The 26,869-nt window shown below is 43.4% G+C and overlaps 2 protein-coding genes across 37 annotated transcripts in view; one reads left to right on the top strand and one right to left on the bottom strand.

The window, feature by feature from the left end:
- LOC139408438 (zinc finger MIZ domain-containing protein 2-like) overlaps positions 1 to 1,731 on the bottom strand; it is a 35,582-nt gene extending 33,851 nt beyond the window's left edge. For 6 of the 33 annotated variants that reach the window (XM_071152340.1, XM_071152310.1, XM_071152332.1 and 3 more), the window contains exon 1: positions 1,179 to 1,416. The gene's annotated coding sequence lies outside the window, so the exon portion shown is untranslated. Of the gene's footprint in view, positions 1 to 1,178 lie in introns of all 33 variants that reach the window. The other 27 variants (XM_071152323.1, XM_071152329.1, XM_071152339.1 and 24 more) reach the window with 21 other exon arrangements.
- Positions 1,732 to 10,000: 8,269 nt separating this feature from the next.
- The window catches only part of LOC139408452 (poly (ADP-ribose) glycohydrolase, like), a 34,932-nt gene continuing 18,063 nt past the window's right edge, over positions 10,001 to 26,869 (top strand). The window contains exons 1-7 of one of the 4 annotated variants that reach the window (XM_071152367.1): positions 10,001 to 10,147; positions 20,921 to 21,280; positions 22,077 to 22,447; positions 22,594 to 22,707; positions 22,857 to 22,949; positions 23,268 to 23,339; positions 26,400 to 26,486. In XM_071152367.1, coding sequence (XP_071008468.1) covers positions 21,079 to 21,280; positions 22,077 to 22,447; positions 22,594 to 22,707; positions 22,857 to 22,949; positions 23,268 to 23,339; positions 26,400 to 26,486 — 939 coding nt within the window. In that variant the 5' untranslated portion in view covers positions 10,001 to 10,147; positions 20,921 to 21,078. Of the gene's footprint in view, positions 10,148 to 20,898; positions 21,281 to 22,076; positions 22,448 to 22,593; positions 22,708 to 22,856; positions 22,950 to 23,267; positions 23,340 to 26,399; positions 26,487 to 26,869 lie in introns of all 4 variants that reach the window. The other 3 variants (XM_071152366.1, XM_071152368.1, XM_071152369.1) reach the window with 3 other exon arrangements.

Consider the following 26,869-nt stretch of genomic DNA (forward strand, 5'->3'; position numbering starts at 1 on the left):
AGCCTCACCTTAACCTCACCTTAACCTCTCTTAACCCCTTAACCTCTGACACCCAGCTGCCTCACCTGGCTACAGCTGGACCCCTAAATACCTGGAGCAGAGTCCCTCAACCCCCGGTCTCTGGACCAGCACTGGTCCTTGGGATGTTGCTGACCGGTCCTTCAGATGTGTTATTTGTGTATCGTTGTACATGTAGGTCTGGGTATAAAAGTGTGCGAACTAATCATTTACATATAGAAAGTCCTCATGAATACACAGGTATGTGGTGGCTGAGGTGATACACAGGGGTGATCATATTATTTGACTGCCTTGAGCTAGGTTAAGTTTGTGTTTTACCAATTCGCAACACAGCGTCTAGTCTGATGGAAACTCACACAAAGACTATGGTGTTTAAGGAGCTAAAATTGCCTACAAGGGATGTAGCTTTTTGGCGCTAATCTATTGAGCACCAGCTCAGATCTCATCGTGAGGCGATCGACAGATCGATCGCAAGATAATCTGTCAGTATACATTTGTTGTAGCCTAATAAAAAACACACATTCAACCAAATTATCTCACACACACAAAACATCAACCATACTGTTGTTGAAACGTTATGCTTTGCGCGGATACAATGTAAGCAATGCACGGACACGTTTCCACTGAAATCGTGCATCGCTTACAGATAGATGTCAGAGAATTCCAAGGCAGTCCGTGCTACATCGTAGCTACCATGCTACGCATGCTGCTCGCACTTGAAATAACAATGGGAGACATTTTGTTTCATCTAACCTTGTAATATCAGAAACTGCCCAGAGGTGTTGCGACTTGCGACCCCGTTTGTTTACAACCAGACTATTTTACTGTCAGTTATGTTCATGTTTCCCCATTCGAGAAGGGGACTCAACCACGTAATTATGCTAGCTACTTTGTAGCTAAATTAGCTATTGCCCTGTAGGCTACATACAGTACGGTAGCCAACAAGGCATGACCAAACTATTGTTTGCAGCAATTAAACAACGTGTTCCGGAGCACTTGTCAGACAAACCGAGATGCAGACGCTGTCCAAACGTTATACAGCACAGGCTAGTGACTGCATATTTAGGCTGGGTAATATTTGCAAATAGCTTAACGTTAGTGGCTACAGTAGGCTATTCGACAACGCTAGCCTAGCCATCTGGTGTTCTGCTGGGGCTTACCTTTGACTCCAACTACCCGTGGTTGGAATTCTTTATTTGATTCTGTATTATTCAGCTGGTAGATAGTTCCAATAAGTATTGGTCGGTGACAATAAAAGTAGGCTATGTTCGCTATTTTTCCTTATATCCGCAACAGTGTGTCTTGTCTGTCTTCAAGTTGTAACGTTCGCTCCCATGTCTGGATGTGGCGAATCGTTTCCCCTTTAAAACTGTAGCTGGCAGCCTCGTCGAATGTGCCTCAAAAGATCCGTATCACTGCTTGTCCGCCGTCGTCACTACTCGGAATGTAAGCATGCACAAAAGTGAGAAGAATCGCTGTGTAGTAGTTGGTCCTTGCTCCGAGCAGCCGTTTTTGCCTATGAAACTGGATTGCATACCTCCCTGACTATTGCACAATGGCCCGCCAGCTAGAATATATTCATGAGATCACGGGGCTGTTGTCTCCGACGGGAGAAAGGCATTTTTCATGTCCCTCACACACCCTACACAAGGCTAGCGACTGACTTTTCTCCTCGCCCCTAGACCAGAGTAGCTGATCATTACAGAAGGAGTCATCGAGAGAGATGTCACCCCTGCCTCCACGGTGACGTCGGTTCGGTAACGATCGTTAATCAGATTCCCATTGACGATTACATTTTGTATATTGTATATTAGGTCTGTTTCAGAATGGTAGCCTGTTTATTCAGAGGAAATTATTTAGAGTTGCAGGTAGACATCTATAGAATATAGGCCTACAAATATAGATTTCCACAGGGTAAGTGATGCATGTCTATTCTATGCATTACATTTTTATTGGAAGCAAATGAAACTATGGCCTTCATTTGTTGTCATCGTTAAAATCAGCAGTTCTCCTTGACACAAAGCATCAGTGGCAGGATAGTAATTTTCTGTTTGATACATTGGTGTGTCAATTAATTAGAGGAAGAGAGGGGTAATGGAAGGACAAAGTCACACACCTGTCCCTTTCTACAGCAGCAAAGGGGGGAGGGGTGAGCGAGATTGACCGGGTTTAGAGAGAGAGCCACTAATGTCTGTCACTTTTATCCCTCTCAGGTGGGAATGCCCCTTACATGCATTGTAGGGGTATAGGGGCTAAGGGAAGTATCTGAGGTGTCTAGCAGCTAATACTCAACCTTAAAAACACTTAACAGGAGTTGTGTTTAGTATGTCACTAGCACAATGTCTTGAAACCGAAAACCAAAATATGTGCTGTTATTGAACACATTCAAAACATTTTGTACCTACTAAACGTGACCCAGGCTGAGGGTAACAGATCGTACCCCTGCAGACTGAGAAGGGGGAGATGGGTTGGGTTACACCAGTGTCTGTGTGTGATATAGCACTGGTAGGGGGTCTCTTGTGTAGATCAGTGCTTCTCAAACCTTTCCTCTGGGACCCCAACCCATAACTGTCGAATTCCATAACTAGCACACCTGATTCAATTTTATTATATATAGATTTTTTTTATTTCACCTTTATTTAACCAGGTAAGCTAGTTGCTACTGCGACCTGGCCAAGATAAAGCAAAGCAGTGCGACACAAACAACAACACAGAGTTACACATGGAATAAACAAGCATACAGTCAATAACACAATAGAAAAAAAAGAAGTATATATATACAGTGTGTGCAAATGGCGTGAGGAGGTAAGGCAATAAATAGGCCATAGTAGCAAAGTAATTACAGTTTAGCAAATGAACACTGGAGTGATAGATGTGCAGATGATGATGTGCAAGTAGAAATACGGGTGTGCAAAAGAGCAAAAAAGTAAATAAAAACAATATGGGGGATGGGATATTTACAGATTGGCTGTGTACAGCAGCAGCGATCGGTTAGCTGCTCAGATAGCTGATGTTTAAAGTTAGTGAGTGAAATATAAGTCTCCAGCTTCAGCCATTTTTGCAATTCGTTCCAGTCATTGGCAGCAGAGAACTGGAAGGAAAGGCGGCGGTGTTGGAGGTGTTGGCTTTGGGGACGACCAGTGAGATATACCTGCTGGAGCATGTGCTACGGGTGGGTGTTGTTATCGTGACCAGTGAGCTGAGATAAGGCAGAGCTTTACCTAGCATAGACTTATAGATGACCTGGAGCCAGTGGGTCTGGCGACGAATATGTAGCGAGGTCCAGCTGACTAGGTATACAGGTCGCAGTGGGAGGTGGTATAAGGGGCTTTGGTGACAAAACTGATGGCACTGTGATAGACTGCATCCAGTTTGCTGAGTAGAGTATTGGAAGCTATTTTGTAAATGACATCGCCGAAGTTGAGGATCGGTAGGATAGTCAGTTTTACGAGGGTATGTTTGGTGGCGCGAGTGAAGGAGGCTTTGTTGCGAAATAGGAAGCCAATTCTAGATTTAATTTTGGATTGGAGATGTTTAATGTGAGTCTGGAAGGAGAGTTTACAGTCTAGCCAGACACCTAGGTATGTGTAGTTGTCCACATATTCTAAGTCAGAACTGTCCAGAGTAGTGATGCTAGTCGGTCGGGCGGGTGCGGGCAGCGAACGGTTGAAAAGCATGCATTTGGTTTTACTAGCGTGAATGAGCTAATCAGCAGGCCCTTAATTAGCTGAATCAGTCGTGCTAGTGGTGAAATGTAACAGGTATGTGAAACAACTGGGAGTTCCTGAGGATTGGTTTAAGGAACACTGCTGTAGTAGTGAAGACAGGTTCTAAAGTGTGTGTCAAGATGGAAACTAAAAAGATTTCCTTCCTTTCTGTGCCTTCCCTTGATCTAGTGCGGTTGGTATGTTCTACCCTAGGGCAATCACATACTGTATCATGTGAATTAGCCAGATGGGAGAGGGGGAAGAGAGGGGTGCAGTGGGAGAGAGGTTGTAGGGTGGAAGATAGGGGGTGTAGAGGGAAAGAGGGGGTGCAGAGGGAGAAAGGAGGTTGACAGGGAAAGAGGGGAGTGAAGAGAGGGGATGGGAGGGAGAAATCAAAGGACAGAGGGGGTGGAGAGGGAGGGAGGTGGGATGAAAAGAGGGGGTAGGAGGGGTAAATCGAGGGGGAGAGAGGGGGCTGCAGTGGGGAACGACAGAGAGGTGGGTGGAGAGGCAGAGCTGGAGGGAGAGGGTGGTGAGGAGAACAATAGATGAAGAGTGTTGTTGACTACGGCTGAACAGAGCTGCCCTCTCCTGATGTCAGGTCAGAGCAATACACAAGGGAACGTGTGTGTGTGTGTGTGTGTGTGTGTGTGTGTGTGTGTGTGTGTGTGTGTGTGTGTGTGTGTGTGTGTGTGTGTGTGTGTGTGTGTGTGTGTGTGTGTGTGTGTGTGTGTGTGTGGGACGACAAAGCCAGTGTTGGCAGACCATAGTGTCTGATCAGACAGTCACACAAGACTGAATACACAGTTACTACTCTGTTTACAGACACCTTATAGATGATTAATATACATGAAGTGGTCAAAAACTACAGCTGGTTTATGTGTGCATGTGTGTGAGTGTGGGGGGGCAGACACAAATACACACACACACACACACTCACCTTGTACATTAAGTCCTGACCTGATGTAAAACACAGTTATTCAGTGTTAGGTACAGAGCTGTTCATAGCCCATCACTAGCAGAGATTCAGAAGCAAGGACACATTGCTCAGTATGCACTGAGGTAAGTCTGAGTTGTGTGTGTGTGTGTTTATAGGTGTCTGCAGTGTGTGTGCAGAGGTGTCTGCAGTATTCTGCTAGAGGGCAGCGTAGCGTGGAGAAAACACTCCGACCTGCAGTTTTCCGTTGCCCTGGAAACAGGTAGAGATCCTCTCCTGTTCTTCATCTTTCTCTCCTCTACCCAGTGTCCCCTCCTCCTCTCCCTCCTACTCCTCCTCTTCCCTCTTCCCCCCACCGCCTCCTCTTCACCCTCCTCCTCCCTCAATTCCTTCCTCTCCACCCCGTCCTATGCCCCCTCCCCCCACGACCTGCCGCAGCGCGAACACACACACACTCACCAACTCCCCACCATTCCAATTCACTGCAGTCATTTAACAACCGACTCTTCCTGACTCCCACTCCACATACTAGCACACAGAGTGAACGCACACACACTCAAGCACGTACACACACACACACGCTTACAGGGCACAGGGTCAAATGGTGCTTCAGTATTGATCTGATATTTGTGTGTGTGTGTGTGTGTGTGTGTGTGTGTGTGTGTGTGTGTGTGTGTGTGTGTGTGTGTGTGTGTGTGTGTGTGTGTGTGTGTGTGTGTGTGTGTGTGTGTGTGTGTGTGTGTGTGTGTGTGTGTGTGTGTGTGTGGTTGAGACAGGAGGATCACTATTGCAGCAATATGACCTCCAGCTAATCTCTCAGAAGAGACGGAGGGAGAGAAATAAGAGAGGGAGGAGAGAGAAGAGAAAGAGAGAGACAAGAAGGAGAGAAAGAGAGTAAAAGAAAGAGGGAGGGGGAGAGAGAGAGGAGAGAGAGTGTGTGAAGTGTCTGCATGTGATTATGTCTGTCTCTGCACTGCTATTGCTGCAGCTGATGATGGAGACAAAGGGAATGGAAGCTTTTTCCTTTCTTTCTCTCTCTCTCTCTTTCTATTTCTCCCTCTCCTGTGCTGACCTTCTGTCTCTTACACTCTTTTACATTATTTTAGAGACGCTAGACACACACACAGACACAGGTGTGTGTGCTTACCCACACATGCAAGGTAGCCTTTCTTCATTTTCTGGCCTTTCTTGGTCAGTGTTTTGTTTTTCTGTTTTCTCAGTGCATTCCATTGTGGTGACTTCTCTCTGGCCAGGGGCGGAACATTCCACAGAAATGGCTGACCCACAATAACACACACACAGGCAGGAAGAGTGAACAAGGGTCTCCACCCTCGCTCAGCCAAATACAGTAGTCCTACACACACACACACATACACACACACACACACACACACACACACACACACACACACACACACACACACACACACACACACACACACACACACACACACACACGCACACACACACACACACACACACAACTTATCCATGTAATGACTCAGACACATACTGCTCATACAATCTCTAGCAATGTGTAGTCCCTGGTTTTCCCTCTCATATTTGCAGACCACATGCCTAAGGCAAACTGATACAGTTGCCATCTGCCTCTCTACCCCTCACACTCACACAGCCTAGTGACTGGGACTGGCACAGTTATTGTATTGTCGTGTATCCAACAATTAAAGACAAAAATCGTGAACAACAAAAAAAAGATAATCATCTTAATATTCATTTTAGGAGTAGGTGGGATACAACTTTGTATTCAAGTAGATATAGTTTTACCCTATAGCAGTTTTAAATGTTTACAGGAAATGGGTACATTTGGTAGTCATTTGACGAGTAGAACGGGAGGAGAAGCTTAATTTCCAAAAGTTAAAATGGTCAGAACCATTTTTTTTGTGTGTATTTTACCCCCTTTTTCTCCCAATTTCTTGATATCCAAATGCGATCCCATTACAATCTTGTCTCATCGCTGCAACTCCCCAAACGGGCTCGGGAGAAGCGAAGGCCGAGTCATGCGTCCTTCAACACATGACCCGCCAACCCGCGCTTTTTAACAACTGCCCTCTTAACCTGGAAGCCAGCTGCACCAATGTGTAGGAGGAAACATCGTTTATCTAACTATCGAAGTTAGCCTGCAGTCGCACGGTCCGCCACAAGGAGTCACTAGAGCGCAATGAGCCAAGTAAAGCCCCCCCAGCCAATCCTCTAACTCGGATGACGCTGGGCCAATTGTACACCGTCCTATGGTACTCCAGGTCGCGGCCGGTTGTGACACAGGCCGGGATCGAACCCGGGTCTGTATTGACGCCTCAGAACCATTCATTTTTGAGACAGGGGTGTTCCCAAAGCTGTGCTCTATTCATTAGGTATGTCATTGCTAATTTTCAAAAATGCATTATGATGCATTACTAGCTCAAAACATTTTAAAACAATTTTGACAATAACCAAGTCTATTTGCATGACAATTAACTGTTACACAAAATTCCATAATCCTCACAGCCCCACATACCTGTGTCTGTGTGCCCTGACTATTCACAACAGTGGAGGCTGCTGAGGGGAGGACAGCTCATAATAATGGCTGGAATGGAGTCAATGGAATGGTATCAGGCAAATCAAAGATGTGGTTTCCATGTGGTTGAAACCACTCCATTGACTTCATTCCAGACATTATTAGGAGCTGTCCTCCCCTCAGCAGCCTCCACTGACACACACAGGCATGTACACATACAGGTCCACAGGCATGTCATGCACGAACACACAAACAACTCCAACCCCTCCATCTGTCCAGAAACATATTGATAACAGACCGATGGTGTGTTTTAATAGTCCATCCTATTTTTGCCTCTTATTCTGTGTTTCCAGATCAGATTAGGGAATTAGTGGAGTATGAGGAGACAGTGCATAAATTTGACGACACCAGAGCCCCTGGATTACACTGTCTATCACCGCCACCTTGTGTTCAAGGGTGGTCTTGACAGTTACTCTTCCACATAGCGAATTTGCACAAATACCTGCTTTATTTCGTGCTGAATATGCAATGACAAATTATAAAATGTGCGAATAAAATAACTAGCTAGTTTAGTCGATTGAGTGTAGTCAACTTTGTTCTAAAGGCAGAAATTATCTGATTGGTTTCTAAAAGGTAAATGGGCGGAGTTTAACAGATGCACAACTTTTAAAAACAAGCGGAGGTATGAACTCAGAATCTTGTTAATTAAACTTTGACATACAAGTTGTAATGTTTTGAAATCATTATTGTGTCACAGATAAGTGTGACAATATCGCTAAAATACAACTAGTCGCCTGACTTGAAGCAAAGAATAATTAATCAGAGCAAGCTAGCTAGCTATGCATTTAGCAACCTCAAATTAATAAATAGAGCTAGCTAGGTAGCTAGTTGTCAAATCTACAAGTCAGCTAACATTTTCTTAATTGAAATGTTACATTTAATCAACTATATGAATTTAAGAAAATGGGGATGGACAGATAGCTAGCTAATTTTCCCCCAACATCGGGCACTCTCTAGCGGTTGGAGGATTAAATCACTTTGAGCTCAACATTTAAATGGCCTGGAAAATAACGGTATGTTTTGCAACTAAATACACCTTTCTAGCTAGCTGACCACCAATTTTCATTGCAGTTTATGTAAATTAAGTTATGTTTTGAGAGTTTTCAAAAAAGTTATATATATATATACACACACACACATACATACATACATACATACATACATACATACATACATACATACATACATCCATATAATTTAATATCCAACTTTTTACCTAAATTATTCAAACTCATATGTGAGTATTAAACTGTTATCTACTTTCTCAAAACAAAAGATGAATCTGTAAAACAAATAATGAGACAGTATTTGGTTACAACACTGAAGAAGATGATTTAATGATGAATTATTTTTAAGAGTACAGGAGGGCATACCGGGCTACGCAATGAAAAGTTGACATTCAAGTATTTTGTTTTTACTGGAAGGCTAGCCAACTAGTCAACTATCTAGTAAACACTTCGGATACGAGGCTGGTGTCTCTTTTTTAACAAAATTAAACATATATCTTGTAATTGAACAAAATAGTAAGATGGCGAATAACTGGGGGACCATGTTTTTATTTTTTTAAATGTAACCTTTATTTAACTAGGCAAGTCAATTACAAACAAATTCTTATTTACAATGACGGCTTATCCCGGCCAAACCCGGACCAATTGTGCGCCACCATATGGAACTCCCAATCACGGACGGATGTGATACAGTTTGAAACCGAACCAAGGACTGTAGATGCAGGGACCTCTTGCACTGAGATGCAGTGCCTTAGACAGCTGCGCCACTTGGGAGCCCATATACCGATAATATAGGACATATTTTTTTTGCTAAACCGCTTATCAAAAAGCTGATAGTAGTAGTATTTTCATTGAAATGCATTGATGGCTTGATCACAAGATAACGCTGTTGAATATACCGATAATATGATAATTACTAATGTTGAGTCATAGAATAGAGCTAGCTAGCTAGATCGCAAATATCAGTTAATCTGCTTCCATTTAATTTATCAGAATATTTAGTTGAATAAACTTAAACATTTCAATGGACTGTTATGCTTCACTGGGGGCAGAAACATAAAATGCTACGCTAAATGCAGCTTAGCTGAGCAGAGAGCTATTTCCTTAAATTGAATTATGAAATAGAAATCGCTAGCAAGTTAGGTGACAAATCTGCTAGTAAATCTGTTCGTTAAATAAGTGATATAAACCAGAAAAATTGTCTAGCTCTTTTTTATGATTCAACATTATCTACTTAACCAGCTAGTCCAGTTTAGTTTAGCATTTTACATTTCGGGAACCCAGGGCTAGTTCATTCCATTTGTTTTGTTTATTTAGCTTATTCCACAAAATACTGATGAAGTGGGCGATTACTTAATGGTATATTTGAGACCTAGCTAGCTAGCTTTATTCTATGACTCAACATTTAGTAAGAGATCTGCAAATCAACTAGCTCTGTTTATCTTAGCAATTTACATTTCTGTCCTCGTTTGTGTGCTTATTCAACTTAACATTTCAATAAAACAAATGTTAGCTGACTTTCTTGTATATTTGCTAGCTAGCTCCATTCACTAATTCAATATGAGTAGCTAATTCTGTAGCTATTCTGAGTTCAAACCTATTCCATGTTTCCAAAAGTTGTGCAACTGTTAAACTCTGACCATTGACCTTTTAGAAACCAATCGGATTTGTTCTTCCCTAAACCAATCAGATTATTTCTGCCCTAAGAACAACGTTGACTTCACTTCATAAAAACACGCACGTATGGCGTTACGTCATATGCACAGTCGACGTGCTTGAAAATGTACCTAGTCTACGTTTCACTTTCATTTTCAGAATTGCTGGAACTTCGCGAAGAGTTCTAGATGGAAAAGCACATATTTTTGCTCTTCAGAAATTAGCTGCGGATTCGGGCATCATTTAAGTGAGTAGCCCACCTACACAATGTATCCCCGGTGCGTGTAACGTTTATTAATCCAATTATCAAATAGGATTGTTCAATTTGAATAATAGAAACGGAGTTAAACATTTTCAATGTTGTAATTGACCTTGTCGTTTGAAAAGGGAAAGTAAAAATATTGGTGCTGTTAGGAAAACTGGGTGATTGTCAAATACATGGTTCTAGTGGACGCCACTAGGCTACTACAGTGCACAGGGCGAGACCCTATATTCATCCAAAATTATAATTGGTTGTGTATGGTCCGATCGGTCCTTTTACTCTTGACACATTGGCTTCCGGGTTAAGCGGGCAGGTGTTAAGAAGCGCTGTTTGTTATGTTTCAGAGGACGCATGACTCGATCTTCTTGTCCCGAGCCCGTTGGATGAGACAGGATATAATTTGTGGGGGAAAATAAATAAAGAACCAACACACACACACACACACACACATACCAGAGCAGACGGGAAAGCGAGTGCTACGATTCACGGACTTCGGCCCTTTAGAGGCGAAGTTGGGCACATATAACAGGCCGTCACTGTGCGCAAACACACACACATACATACATACATACATACAACTTCAGACTATAGGCATACACTCTTCTAATGGCCATGGTGCGTTATGAGCACAACCTGATGAAGAAACTCGTAGCTCTGTCACTGACTGAGAAGAGACCTGGGATTGAGTCCCTATCATTCTGCCCTCTGAAGTGGCTGTGTAGCAAACACCTTTCGTAGCCTACAGTAGTTTAGAAGTCTTAACATCTTGGCCTATGTGACGAAAGGAACGTTCAGAATAGGGGGTGTCAATAATCTTTGTGTAATGGCAACTTAACGACCATGGTGCTTTACTAACAGTAGTATTTCCCCCTTATGGCAACTATTCTAACGACTGTAAATAGTACATGAGCGCACCCAATGAAACAAATTATCTTGAGATATGTTGCTATGTCGAACTGCCTTCCAAATTTGCTACAACTGCTATTTTGCTGCCCATTACAAACCTACACTGGCCCACTATATTGAGAACCCATAACCTGTACGCTAACAGTAGGTTGCAGTGGGCAAGTGAAATTAAATGAGACTATAGTTTAACGGCATTATAGGTCTATAGGCCTATCCAATGACTGTGGGAGGGATTTTATGCAAACGTGTCTGTGGGACGAGAGGCAACTCAAGGACCACTCCTGCAAAGCAATGTAATTTAGGTGCTGTTTGAATATATTCATGGATGGATTCTCAGTTTCTTGAAAAACTTTTTGTATTTAGATCAATTATTATGTGGACACCTGCTCTTTTAGTATCTCATTCCAAAATCATGGGCATTATTATGGAGTTGCTACTAAAACAGTCTCCACTCTTCTGGGAAGGCTTTCCACTAGATGTTGGAACATTGCTGCGGGAACTTGCTTCCATTCAGCAACAAGAGCATTAGTGAAGTTGGGCACCAATGTTGGGCGATTAGGCCTGGCTCACAGTCGGAGTTCCAATTCATTCCAAGTGTGTTCAGTGGGGTTGAGGTCAGGGCTCTGTGCAGGCCAGTCAAGTTCTTTCACACTAATCTCAACAAACCATTTCTGTATGGACCTCGCATTGTGCGCAGGGGTATTGTCATGCTGAAATAGGAAAGTGCCTTACAGAAACTGTTGCCACAAAGTTGGAAGCACAGAATCGTCTAGAATGTCATTGTATGCTGTAGTTTTAAGATTTCCCTTCACTGGAACTAAGAAGCCTACCCCGAACAATGAAAATCAGACCCAGACCATTATTCCTCCTCCTCCAAACAAAGTTGGCACTATGCATTCGGCAGGTAGTGTTCTCCTGGCATCCGCCAAACTCTGATTCGACTGCCAGATGGTGAAGCGTGATTCATCACTCCAGAGAACGCTTTTCCACTGCTCCAGAGTCCAATGGTGGCGAGCTTTACACCACTCCAGCTGATGCTTGGCATTGCGCATGGTGATCTTAGGCTTGTGTGCGGCTGCCATGGAAACCCATTTCGTGAAGCTCCCGTCGAACAGTTATTGTGCTGGCATTGCTTCCAGAGGCAGTTTGGAACTCGGTAGTGAGTGTTGCATGGACAGACAATTTTTACGCGATTCAGCACTCGGTGGTCCCATTGTATGAGCTTGTGTGGCCTAGATGTTTCCACTTTACAATAACAGCACTAGCAGGGCAGAAAATTGACCAACTGGCTTGTTGGAAAGATGACATCCTATGACGGTGCCACGTTGAAAGTCACTCTTCAGTAAGGCCATTCTACTGCCAATGTTTGGCTATTGAGATTGCATGGCTGTTTGCGTGATTTCAATGTGCTTGATTTTATACACCTGTCAGCAATGGGTGTGGCTTAAAATAGCCAAATCCACTAAATTGAAGGGGTGTCGACATACTTTTGTATACACAGTGTATATTAGATCAATGATCATAGGCTATAGAAATAATCACTGATCTGACATCACTTGGTTGGTAGCCTAGCATAGGTTATCCCAAATCAGGAGCATCGTCTCCATTATAGGCAATGCATTTATCTCAGTTATACCGCTAACTTAGGCTACTTGTTCACCATACAGAAGCTAGTGTCTCGACCTTTAACAGGTTATAACAATGGACCGTAACATTGCTGTCTCAGACGCTGCTTTACCTGAACCCCTGCCCCAAGATGTTCATCACAGGGGTTCGGGGGGCAACTCGTGAGTCGACAGGGACACGCAATAGATCTCGGCACAATCTGTGCATTAGGCTACATTCACCAGATAACAAGCCTATGAGGCTACTTCATTGGATGTTTACATAAAACACAATGCCATTACGCACAGATTTGTAAGTTTACCTTCCATTTCGACTTATAGGCTAGGCGTAGCTGTTAGACTTTCTATATGCGCGGTGTTGGCATACGCAGGGGTTTGAAGATAACATTGTAGCGAAGGGCAGTCTGACAGCAACTGATGTACGCAACTCCGTGTCTCTTCACAGTCAGTGACCGTACCAAGAGAGTTAACCCCATTCAGTGTCCTGACAACGCACGATGGCCGTTAGAATGGTATAGCATTGCTTCGGAGATACCTTGTGTTTCTGTGTGTGTGTGTGTGTAAGTGCGGACTGTGACCAGAAATCAACCCTAGCATTTCTAACACACTGGGCCATGTTTTTCCTCAAGGCCCCTCACACCAGCCCATTTATTTCCTTGTAGCCCCCAGTATTAGCCAGATAATGATATTTTTGTGCAAAAACATGCCCAAAATGCCAAATGGCCAATCCACCCCTGCCACTAAATTAACATCCACCACCCACACTCCTCTATGAGATGAAGTGTGCATGACTTTAGAGATACAGGCAGCAATGTGATACACTAACCACCACACTGTTGTTACTTTGCTCACCCCCTCAGACCATTAACATATTTAGCAAAAAGGAACATTCATAACTTATACCAGTGATTAAGATATTCTTAGCAGGATAATGTTAAACTTGCATGCATGATTTCAGACATCAACTCAAAGTTTTGAACTGTTGTAAATGTAGCCTACACACAATTTCCTTTTTCTCAGAGTGGAAAAATAAGATCTCACCCAGATGAACCAACATATATAATGGTTCCATCTGAGTGTAGGCCATGAGACCACAATGCACTGCAGCGCTGCAGAGCGTCATGGAAACTCCCTCTCTGTGTGGGCAGAAAGCAGGAAGTGGTGTGATTCTCAGAAACAGGTTTAGGTTTAGAAGTGATATACACACATCAGAATGAAAATAAATGCACAAAAGAAGACATTGTAATCACTTGATTTCTGGAATAGGCTCTTTGAGGATTTTGTTTTTAGCCTTCACCTCCAAGTCAGTCATGAGTCATCCCAGGTTTCAGCATCCCTTAGGTAGAAATAAGTCAGAGTTAGAATCTGTCATTTACAGCTTTATTATTGAGTAAAACATGAATACACAGTAGCAGTTTTTGTTTGCTTGTAAATAATTGTTTTCCTTGATCATTTGCACACAAAAAAACAAGTTAGACCGGCCCATCCGGGTAAAAACTGATCAGCCAATCCGCCCCTGTGTGTGTGTGTGTGTGTGTGTGTGTAACAGTATATCTTTAGACCGTCCCCTCGCCCATACCCGGGCGCGAACCAGGGACCCTCTGCACACATCAACAACAGTCACCCACGAAGCATCGCTCCACAAAAGCCGCGGCCCTTGCAGAGCAAGGGGAACTACTACTTCAAGGTCTCAGAGCAAGTGACGTCACCGATTGAAACGCTATTTAGCACAAACCACCGCTAACTAAGCTAGCCGTTTCACATCCGTTACATGTGTCACAACCTGACCTTAGTATTCTTTGTTTTCTTTATTATTTTGGTCAGTGGTGGGCCTGGTGCCTGGGCCTTCAGTGAGGTCCTACACATTCCCACCCGAATTAATCCACCTCTTATTACCACCATTATGATGCCATGGCTCTAGACACTATACATTTAGACAGAAACGCAGTATAACCAGGCGTTGAGTCACCTTGAAATTGACATTTTTATTCAGAGAATTGCAGGGGAAGAGTACAATACAGTACAGTTCAACTAATAGGCAAGAACATAGTCGAGTGCAACAGAGTTATATTAATATTCTTCTTCTATCCATTTCTGGTCCACAAACTTTGAGCTTTAAGTCCCCCCCAAAAAAATACAGTTCCTGTTTACCCAAAAACATGACACAATCAATGAGTCTTTTCAATATTTACCTATTTTTCTTCACCTTTTCATTGTGCAGCTCCGTTGCCCTGCGCGCTTGTTCGTTGAGCTGTAGATCCACTCGGGTGTCCCCAAAAGTTTTCAAAAGCACCATTGCTTGTAAGTGGCCAGCCATACTTTGGTGTCTCGTTGCTGCCTTGGTTAGACAACTCAAGTTTGCAAAGCCAGTGTGGCTCCAAACACCAAATCGATCACTTGCAAATAATAGGCATTCCCAGCAGTACAGTTTGCAGTGTTTCTCGGAGCCTGTGAGCCATTGATAGCGCTCGTAGTTGGAACTTTGAAAGTGGCGAACGAACCCCTTTCCCGCCTGTGACAGGCTTTGTAGCGTCGGCGTCGGGCGACCTCTCCTTACAATGTCTAACTTTTCTTGAAAAGTTCGTCTTGAGAATGGCGTTATAATTATATCCTCGACCAAATCGATATCTTCTCCTCCTTCCGCCATTGTGGGTTGAAAAAACAGCTTAGTAGTACGCAAATTAATTTGTTTATCAAATTCAGTTTCCTAGTTCTGAGGTTCTGCATAGACCTGCCCATAGGACTTGCCTCTCAATATTGGTAATCCAATCAAAAGATGTGCACGCACTACGCCTGCTAGCTGGCTCCTGTGTAACACTGGAGCCAGCTAGCAGGCGTACAATAGCCAACTCTAAAGCTGATTGGTTGACACTAAATTTTCATTTTCATTTCCATTCACTTTAAGCTACATTCTGAGTTTTTTGTTTTTTTACGTGTTATTTCTTACATTGGTACCCCAGGTCATCTTAGGTTTCATTACATACAGTCGAGAAGAACTACTGAGTATAAGAGCAGCGTCAACTCACCATCAGTACGACCAAGAATATGACTTTCGCGAAGCGGATCCTGTGTTCTGCCTTTCACCCAGGACAACGGAATGGATCCCAGCCGGCGACCCAAAAAAACGACTTCGTAAAAGGGGGAAACGAAGCGGTCTTCTGGTCAGACTCCAGAGACGGGCACATCGTGCACCACTCCCTAGCATTCTTCTCGCCAATGTCCAGTCTCTTGACAACAAGGTTGATGAAATCCGAGCAAGGGTAGCATTCCAGAGAGACATCAGAGACTGTAACGTTCTTTCCTTCACGGAAACATGGCTCACTGGAGAGACGCTATCGGAGTCTGTGCAGCCAGCTGGTTTCTCCACGCATCGCGCCGACAGAAACAAACATCTTTCTGGTAAGAAGAGGGACGGGGGCGTATGCTTCATGGTTAACAAGACGTGGTGTGGCCACAACAACATACAGGAACTCAAGTCCTTCTGTTCACCTGATTTAGAATTCCTCACAATCAAATGTTGACCGCATTATCTACCAAGGGAATTCTCTTCGATTATAATCACAGCCGTATATATTCCCCCCCAAGCAGACACATCGATGGCTCTGAACAAACTTTATTTGACTCTTTGCAAACTGGAATCCATATATCCTGAGGCTGCATTCATTGTAGCTGGGGATTTTAACAAGGCTAATCTGAAAACAAGACTCCCTAAATTGTATCAGCATATCGATTGCGCAACCAGGGCTTGAAAAACCTTGGATCATTGCTATTTTAACTTCCGCGACGCGTATAAGGCCCTGCCCCGTTCTCCTTTCGGAAAAGCTGACCACGACTCCATTTTGTTGATCCCTGCCTACAGACAGAAACTAAAACAAGAAGCTCCCGCGCTGAGGTCTGTTCAACGCTGGTCCGACCAATCTGATTCCACACTCCAAGACTGCTTCCATCACGTGGACTAGGATATGTTTCGTATTGCATCAAACAACAACATTGACGAATACGCTGATTCTGTGAACGAGTTCATTAGAACGTGCCTTGAAGATGTCGTTCCCATAGCAACGATTAAAACATTCCCAAACCAGAAACCGTGGATTGATGGCAGCATTCGCGTGAAACTGAAAGCGCAAACCACTGCTTTTAATCAGGGCAAGGTGACCGGAAACATGACCGAATACAAACAGTGTAGCTATTCCCTCCGCAAGGCAATCAAACAAGCTAAGCGTCAGTATAGAGACAAAGTAGAATCTCAATTCAACGGCTCAGACACAAGAGGTATGTGGCAGGGTCTACAGTCAATCACGGATTACAAAAAGAAAACCAGCCCCGTCACGGACCAGGATGTCTTGCTCCCAGGCAGACTAAATAACTTTTTTGCCCGCTTTGAGGACAATACAGTGCCACTGACACGGCCCGCAACCAAAACATGCGGACTCTCCTTCACTGCAGCCAACGTGAGGAAAACATTTAAACGTGTCAACCCTCGCAAGGCTGCAGGCCCAGACGGCATCCCCAGCCGCGCGCTCAGAGCATGCGCAGACCAGCTGGCTGGTGTGTTTACGGACATATTCAATCAATCCCTATCCCAGTCTGTTGTTCCCACATGCTTTAAGAGGGCCACCATTGTTCCTGTTCCCAAGAAAGCTAAGGTAACTGAGCTAAACGACTACCGCCCCGTAGCACTCACTTCCGTCATCATGAAGTGCTTTGAGAGACTAGTCAAGGACCATATCACCTCCACCCTACCTGACACCTTAGACCCACTCCAATTTGCTTACCGCCCAAATAGGTCCACAGACGATGCAATCTCAACCACACTGCACACTGCCCTAACCCATCTGGACAAGAGGAATACCTATGTGAGAATGCTGTTCATCGACTACAGCTCGGCATTTAACACCATAGTGCCCTCCGAGCTCGTCATCAAGCTCGAGACCCTGGGTCTCGACCCCGCCCTGTGCAACTGGGTACTGGACTTCCTGACGGGCCGCCCCCAGGTGGTGAGGGTAGGCAACAGCATCTCCACCCCGCTGATCCTCAACACTGGGGCCCCACAAGGGTGCGTTCTGAGCCCTCTCCTGTACTCCCTGTTCACCCACGACTGCGTGGCCACGCACGCCTCCAACTCAATCATCAAGTTTGCGGACGACACAACAGTGGTAGGCTTGATTACCAACAACGACGAGACGGCCTACAGGGAGGAAGGCCCTCGGAGTGTGGTGTCAGGAAAATAACCTCACACTCAACGTCAACAAAACTAAGGAGATGATTGTGGACTTCAGGAAACAGCAGAGGGAACACCCCCCTATCCACATCGATGGAACAGTAGTGGAGAGGGTAGTAAGTTTTAAGTTCCTCGGCGTACACATCACAGACAAACTGAATTGGTCCACCCACACAGACAGCATCGTGAAGAAGGCGCAGCAGCGCCTCTTCAACCTCAGGAGACTGAAGAAATTCGGCTGGTCACCAAAAGCACTGACAAACTTCTACAGATGCACAATCGAGAGCATCCTGTCGGGCTGTATCACCGCCTGATACGGCAACTGCTCCGCCCACAACCGTAAGGCTCTCCAGAGGGTAGTGAGTTCTGCACAACGCATCACCGGGGGCAAACTACCTGCCCTCCAGGACACCTACACCACCCGATGTCACAGGAAGGCCATAAAGATCATCAAGGACAACAACCACCCGAGCCACTGCCTGTTCACCCCGCTATCATCCAGAAGGCGAGGTCAGTACAGGTGCATCAAAGCTGGGACCGAGAGACTGAAAAACAACTTCTATCTCAAGGCCATCAGACTGTTAAACAGCCACCACTAACATTGAGTGGCTGCTGCCAACACACTGACTCAACTCCAGCCACTTTAATAATGGGAATTGATGGGAAATGATGTAAAATATATCACTAGCCATTTTAAACAATGCTACCTAATATAATGTTTACATACCCTACATTATTAATCTCATATGTATACGTATATACTGTACTCTATATCATCTACTGCATCTTTATGTAATACATGTATCACTAGCCACTTTAACTATGCCACTTTGTTTACATACTCATCTCATATGTATATACTGTACTCAATACCATCTACTGTATCTTGCCTATGCCGCTCTGTACCATCACTCATTCATATATCTTTATGTACATATTCTTTATCCCCTTACACTTGTGTGTATAAGGTAGTAGTTATGGAATTGTTAGCTAGATTACTTGTTGGTTATTACTGCATTGTCGGAACTAGAAGCACAAGCATTTCGCTACACTCGCATTAACATCTGCTAACCATGTGTATGTGACAAATCAAATTTGATTTGATTTGAAGCTCCGCACTGTTGATTCTGAAGGCTTGAGGGCAGATTTTAGACCCCTGGCAACACATGATGGCTGAATATGATTGGATAAAAGATCTAACATAAAGACCAGCCCTCCAAATCACAACCTGGGGCTGGAAGCAGTGCAACCAAGAGGAAAGCTATGAAATGAAGAGTGTAACTCTTACTCTGGGGAATAATTTAATACATATTTGTATTATATATTTTAAAAATATATATATTCTGATGATGTTTAGGCCAGCAGAGAAGGCCTTGCTGGCCCTGACGGCCCACCACTGATTTTGGTTAGGTCAGGGTGTGACGAGGGTGATATGTGTTTTTGTCCTGTCTAGGGTTTTTGTATGTTTATGGGGTTGTTTCTAGTCTAGGTGTTTTTATGTCTATGGTTGCCTAGATTGGTTCTCAATCAGAGGCAGCTGTTTATTGTTGTCTCTGATTGGGGACCATATTTAGGTAGCCATATTCCTTGGGTATTTGGTGGGTTATTGTCTATGTATAGTTGCCTGTGTCAGCACCAGTGGTTATAGCTTCACGTTTGTTTTGTTTAAGTGTTCTTCCTTTAATAAAGAGGAATGTATTCTAGTCACGCTGCGCCTTGGTCTCCTCGTTACAACGAACGTGACAGTGTGTGTGTGCCGCATTAATTTACCACTTTATAGTGTAGGCAAGGCTAATCTCACCAGCACTGAAGTGGTAGCGTCCAATTGATCCACAGATTTAAGAAATAACCGTTTTCCCAGCCACACCAATATTTCATTTTTAATTTTCGAACAAATAAAGGTAAATTCTAAAATTGGAAAAACATTATAAAATCTCAATTTTAATGGGTTGAAAAATTCAAAAATTTTCAACAGTTTTCTATTATTCAATTTGAATGAGAAAATTGAGAAATTGAAACTAATGTTCTATTTAATTTCATCAAGTGTATTAGACCATTTGACTGATAAGCGTTACACGGAGCTGAGTGCCATCTTCTGATGGTTATATTTATCAAAGTGTCAATGTGACAACATGATTATATAGATTTGTCTGCGTTCATTTTGGTGTTATTTCAAAGACAAACAAACTAAATGGTCCATTTTCGTGGAACAGTAATTTCAACAACGTTTTAGTTTTTCAAAGTCATTGTCTCGTGGTTAATTATAAAAATCTGAAGTAAAATGATAAAAATCTAAAAGTTAAAATTCATCAAGAGCATTTGCCTCTGTCATATGGACACATTGATACATTGTGGTCCATTAGTGGCTAAAGAAATGAAAGCATAGAAGGCCATTGCAGCAGTATGCCTATAACTTCCATCATCAAATAAGTAAAAGGCCTAAAACAGACAAAAACAGTAGAAAATATGATACATTCATCTCTCTTCTCTGCCTGTCTGCCTCCCTTTCGATCTGTTTTGTCTTGAGCTATTGCTAGTGAAGTTCAACATTGTATCAAATCATCACATTATATCAACTAGGCTATTCCGGGCCCTCAAAGTTTCCTGTGTCAGTGAGCTTGGGACAGAAAGCTGTTTTTATGACGTTTCCACTGGATATATGGATATCAGATCGTGATATTTTGCTCTATCACACCGAGGCTTGGTGATTATCGAGGCCGGGAGTGTTGTAAAGATTTTTCAAATACTGAGGAACTATCATTTCGACTGGATATTAAAAATACAGACTTTTTTGACTAATGTGAGGCGAATAAATTTGTTGGGGGGTACGGTGCATTCTGAAAGTATTCAGTCCCCTTGACTTTTCCCTCATTTTGTTACGTTACATCCTTATTCTAAAATGGATTGAATTGTTTGTTTTCCTCATCAATCTACACACAATACCCCATAATGACAAAGAAAAAAATGTTTTATAGAATTGTTAGTTTCTCCCATTCTTCTCTGCAGATCCTCTCAAGCTCTGTCAGGTTGGATGGGGAGAGTCGCTGCACAGCTATTTTCCGGTCTCTCCAGAGATGCTTGATCGTGTTCAAAGTCCGGGCTTTGGCTGGGCCACTCGAGGACATTGAGACTTGTCCCGAAGCCTAGACAACGCAGGAGTGGCTATGTTCTTAGGGTCGTTGTCCTGTTGGAAGGTTAACCTTCGCCCCCAGTCTGAGGTCCTGAGCGCTCTGGATCAGGTTTTGATCAAGATCGCTTTGTACTTTGCTCCGTTAATCTTTCCCTTGATCCTGACTAGTCTCCCAGTCCCTGCCTCTGAAAAACATCCCCACAGCGTGATGCTGCCACCACCATGCTTCCCCGTAGGTATGGTGCCAGTTTTCGTCCAGATGTGACGCATAGAGACAGAAAAATGGTTTAATTTGTTTATTTATTGCAACAGCACAAATAAATTCTTGCTGTTTTTTTTTTATTGCTGCACCCCTACATCTTGAGGTTATGAGAAAGTGCAGTTGTCTTAGGTCTGATATCTGATTGGAGGTTAACCTTACAGTAATGCCATTGGTCATCAACTTAGATGTTGAATCCAAACAACTCAGATGTTATAAAATGGTCTCAGATTCATTGTCCTTTACAATTTGTCAATTCAAGGGCTTTATTGGCATGGGAAACATGTGTTAACATTGCCAAAGCAAGTGAGGTAGATAATATATAAAGTGAATATATAAAGTGAAATAAACAATAAAAATGAACAGTAAACATTACACATACAGAAGTTTCAAAACAATAAAGACATTACAAATGTCATATTATATATATATATATATATATATACAGTGTTTATCTTTGTTCCTGACCAGCTGTGGTCACACACACACACACACATACACACTCTCTCTCTCTCTCTCTCTCTCTCTCTCTCTCTCTTATCACTCTCTCTCTGTCTCCTCCCCCCTTGAATGCCTTGTATGTAAATCCTTTCATTTTATAATGAGTCAGATAAACATTTTAGTAGACTTTGCATACAAATGACATAGTCTTATCATAGGTCACATGTGAGGTATATTTAATATAACCTACAGTATATGTTGATATGATAAAAATCACCCAGCATCAGGAGCAGACAGTATAAGCCTACTCCTGTCTCTCTGTCTATCTCCAGGTATTGCCGATCGTAACAACAGTTTCCAAATGAAAGCCGTCATGCAGAACAAGAACAGGGATCAGGGGGTTAAACGCAACCCAAACGGAGAGGTCCCTGTTGGAAACCTGGTCGACATTGACAAAACTTCGGTCACCAAATCACTGCACAGAGACAGTGAGAGAGAAAGGGAGAAAGAGGGGGATGGAAAGGCGGGTGGAGGAGGGGACGCAAATAGCGGGAAGGATAGAGGAAGGAAAAGAGACACGGAGGGAGCGAGGGGTGAGGAGGAGAAGAGGTCGTGCTGCTCTCAGAAGCTGAAGAAAGTCCCTCAGTGTCACGTGGAGCTGGAGCAGCTGTCCTTCAGCAGAACTCACAACGTCCTCATAGATGTAAGAGAGATAATTAAACCAGTGCAGATCAATAAAAAAAGCTTGCATCTAAAGTGACAGAGTGAACTGGAACGTTTACACTAAACAATTACTACAAAGAGTGTCTCTAACAGATCATTCATGTCTCTGTCTACCTCCCTATTCAGGTGAATGAGTTCCACCATAAAATGACATTAAAACCTCATTCTGGACGTCATGTGTGGCACAGTGACTTTGTTAAGATGCCCTGTTCACCAGAAAGCCTCATCAAGACTGGATGGGTGTGTTCATTGATTCGTTCATTTACTGATGATCGATACATTATTTGTCAATTGATTGGTTCATTGAACATTTGGTTGATTGGTTCATTGATTTATTTGTTTGTTGGCTAATTTATTGATTGGTAATTTGGTTAATTGACTTTTCCCAGGTAACCAGCTCTGAGCGAAGTCGGTGGGAGGTGGTCTCTAAACAGCTGGAGAGTCTGGCCAAGAAGACCACTGCATCAGTGGGTGACGTAGAGGTACGACACACACGCCTCCATTATCCTAACATTTCCTAACACGCCTCCATTATCCTAACATTTCCTAACACGCCTCCATTATCCTAACATTTCCTAACACGCCTCCATTATCCTAACATTTCCTAACACGCCTCCATTATCCTAACATTTCCTAACACGCTTCCATTATCCTAACATTTCCTAACACAAATCCATTATCCTAACATTTCCTAACATGCCTCCTCAGGTTAACCTGGGTTTGGGGTAACAGTTAAGGTAGGGGTTAGCATGTTTGACCAGTACTGTTTAACAATGATCTACATGTTTCTCTCCACTTAGAAAGCCATAAAGAAATACAACCCAAAGTATGAAGATCAATGGTCCTTTGATGCCCTGCATACCTTTGTTCAGGTCAGTTACCACTTCACTGTGAATGGTCAACTTGCCCTCCAAATACACCTCTGCTGTTTTCAATCAGGATCTCAGCGATCACTGCCTCATTGCCTGTATCCGCTATGGGTCCGCGGTCAAACGACCACCCCTCATCACTGTCAAACGCTCCCTAAAACACTTCTGCGAGCAGGCCTTTCTAATCGACCTGACCCGGGTATCCTGGAAGGATATTGACCTCATCCCGTCAGTCGAGGATGCCTGGTCATTCTTTAAAAGTAATTTCCTCACCAGCTTAGATAAGCATGCCCCGTTAAAAAAAATGCAGAACTAATAACAGATAAAGCCCTTGGTTCATTCCAGACCTGACTGCCCTTGACCAGCACAAAAACATCCTGTGGCAGACTGCAATAGCATGGAATAGTCCCCGCGATATGCAACTGTTCAGGGAAATCAGGAACCAATACACGCAGTCAGTCAGGAAAGCAAAGGCTAGCTTTTTAAAGCAGAAATTCGCATCCTGTAGCTCTAACTTCAAAAAGTTTTGGGACACTGTAAAGTTAGTACCTCAGCCACGCTCAAGGTACTAAACGATATCATAACCGCCATCGATAAAATACAGTACTGTGCAGCCGTCTTCATTGACCTGGCCAAGGCTTTCAACTCTGACAATCACCGTCTTCTTATCGGCAACTCAATAGCCTTGGTTTTTCTAATGACTGCCTCGCCTTGTTCACCAACTACTTTGCAGACAGAGTTCAGTGTGTCAAATCGGAGGGCATGTTGTCTGGACCTCTGGCAGACACTATGGAGGTACCACAGGGTTCAATTCTCGGGCCGACTCTTTTCTCTGTATACAGTGCCTTGCGAAAGTATTCGGCCCCCTTGAACTTTGCGACCTTTTGCCACATTTCAGGCTTCAAACATAAAGATATAAAACTGTATTTTTTTGTGAAGAATCAACAACAAGTGGGACACAATCATGAAGTGGAACGACATTTATTGGATATTTCAAACTTTTTTAACAAATCAAAAACTGAAAAATTGGGCGTGCAAAATTATTTAGGCCCTTTACTTTCAGTGCAGCAAACTCTCTCCAGAAGTTCAGTGAGGATCTCTGAATGATCCAATGTTGACCTAAATGACTAATGATGATAAATACAATCCACCTGTGTGTAATCAAGTCTCCGTATAAATGCACCTGCACTGTGATAGTCTCAGAGGTCCGTTAAAAGCGCAGAGAGCATCATGAAGAACAAGGAACACACCAGGCAGGTCCGAGATACTGTTGTGAAGAAGTTTAAAGCCGGATTTGGATACAAAAAGATTTCCCAAGCTTTAAACATCCCAAGGAGCACTGTGCAAGCGATAATATTGAAATGGAAGGAGTATCAGACCACTGCAAATCTACCAAGACCTGGCCGTCCCTCTAAACCTTCAGCTCATACAAGGAGAAGACTGATCAGAGATGCAGCCAAGAGGCCCATGATCACTCTGGATGAACTGCAGAGATCTACAGCTGAGGTGGGAGACTCTGTCCATAGGACAACAATCAGTCGTATATTGCACAAATCTGGCCTTTATGGAAGAGTGGCAAGAAGAAAGCCATTTCTTAAAAATATCCATACAAAGTTTGCCACAAGCCACCTGGGAGACACACCAAACATGTGGAAGAAGGTGCTCTGGTCAGATGAAACCAAAATTGAACTTTTTGGCAACAATGCAAAACGTTATGTTTGGCGTAAAAGCAACACAGCTGTACACACCATCCCCACTGTCAAACATGGTGGTGGCAGCATCATGGTTTGGGCCTGCTTTTCAAAAGGTGGCGCTACAAAGTATTAACTTAAGGGGGCTGAATAATTTTGCACGCCCAAGTTTTCAGTTTTTGATTTGTTAAAAAAGTTTGAAATATCCAATAAATGTCGTTCCACTTCATGATTGTGTCCCACTTGTTGTTGATTCTTCACAGAAAAATACAGTTTTATATCTTTATGTTTGAAGCCTGAAATGTGGCAAAAGGTCGCAAAGTTCAAGGGGGCCGAATACTTTCGCAAGGCACTGTATATCAATGATGTCGCTCTTGCTGCGGGCGATTCCCTGATCCACCTCTACGCAGACGACACCATTCTGTATACTTCTGGCCCTTCCTTGGACACTGTGCTAAGTAACCTCCAAACAAGCTTCAATGCCATACAACACTCCTTCCGTGGCCTCCAACTGCTCTTAAACGTTAGTAAAACCAAATGCATGCTTTTCAACCGTTCGCTGCCCGCACCCGCCCGCCCGACTAGCATCACCACCCTGGATGGTTCCGACCTTGAATATGTGGACATCTCTATAAGTACCTAGGTGTCTGGTTAGACTCTCCTTCCAGAGTCATATTAAACATCTCCAATCCAAAATCAAATCTAGAGTCAGCTTTCTATTTCGCAACAAAGCCTCCTTCACTCACGCTGCCAAACTTACCCTTGTAAAACTGACTATCCTACCGATCCTCGATTTCAACGATGTCATCTACAAAATAGCTTCCAATACTCTACTCAGCAAACTGGATGCAGTCTATCACAGTGCCATCCGTTTTGTTACCAAATCACCTTATACCACCCACCACCGCGTCCTGTATGCTCTAGTCGGCTGGCCCTTGCTACATATTCGTTGCCAGACCCACTGGCTCCAGGTCATCTAAGTCTATGCTAGGTAAAACTCCGCCTTATCTCAGTTCACTTGTCACGATAACAACACCCACCTGTAGCACACGTTCCAGTAGGTATATCTCACTGATCATCCCCAAAGCCAACACCTATGGCCTATTTATTGCCTACCTCATACCTTTTGCACACAATGTATATAGACTTTCATTTTTCTACTATGTCATTTACTTGTTTATTGTGTTGTCTTGTTTATTGTTTACTCCATGTGTAACTCTGTGTTGCTGTCTGTTCACACTGCTATGCTTTATCTTGGCCAGGTCACAGTTGTAAATGAGAACTTGTTCTCAACTAGCCTACCTAGTTAAATAAAGGTGATTTTTTTAATATTTTATTTTGTTACATATATTCTCCTTTCCCTCTTCTCTAGAAATCACCCAAAGAAGAGAAATTCTACATGTCTGTTTTTCCTAAGATAGCAGAGCTGGCCTCCAGCCTGCCTCACTATATCAAGAAGGTAACAACATAGGAACTGCATTATGTACACTATATAGGGTAGAGAGGTAGTGTACTATGTAGTGTGGCAGACCAGGTCGTTTGGTCAAGACGTTTACACAGATCAGACACGGACAGAGTAGGATTAGCTCGGTTTCAAGGGTGTTTATTTAAATAATAAATCAAAAAAAGAAAAGGATAGGTCTCCCCCATGAGACCCTCTCTCGGATACCGTCTTCTGGGCTCCGGGTTTTGCTGTATCCTGACAGGATCAAAACTGCACTCACTCCTGTTACCTCTGTAACTGTACCCAACTATACGGGAGTCCTTTCTTCCCCCACTCTCCCTGTGTGCTGCCCTTCTGGCAGCTTTATGGGCCTCACAGCTGGTGAGCAATCAGCCCTT

This window comes from Oncorhynchus clarkii, chromosome 5 (genome assembly GCF_045791955.1).
Source record: "Oncorhynchus clarkii lewisi isolate Uvic-CL-2024 chromosome 5, UVic_Ocla_1.0, whole genome shotgun sequence".
Classification (NCBI taxonomy): Eukaryota; Metazoa; Chordata; class Actinopteri; order Salmoniformes; family Salmonidae; genus Oncorhynchus; species Oncorhynchus clarkii.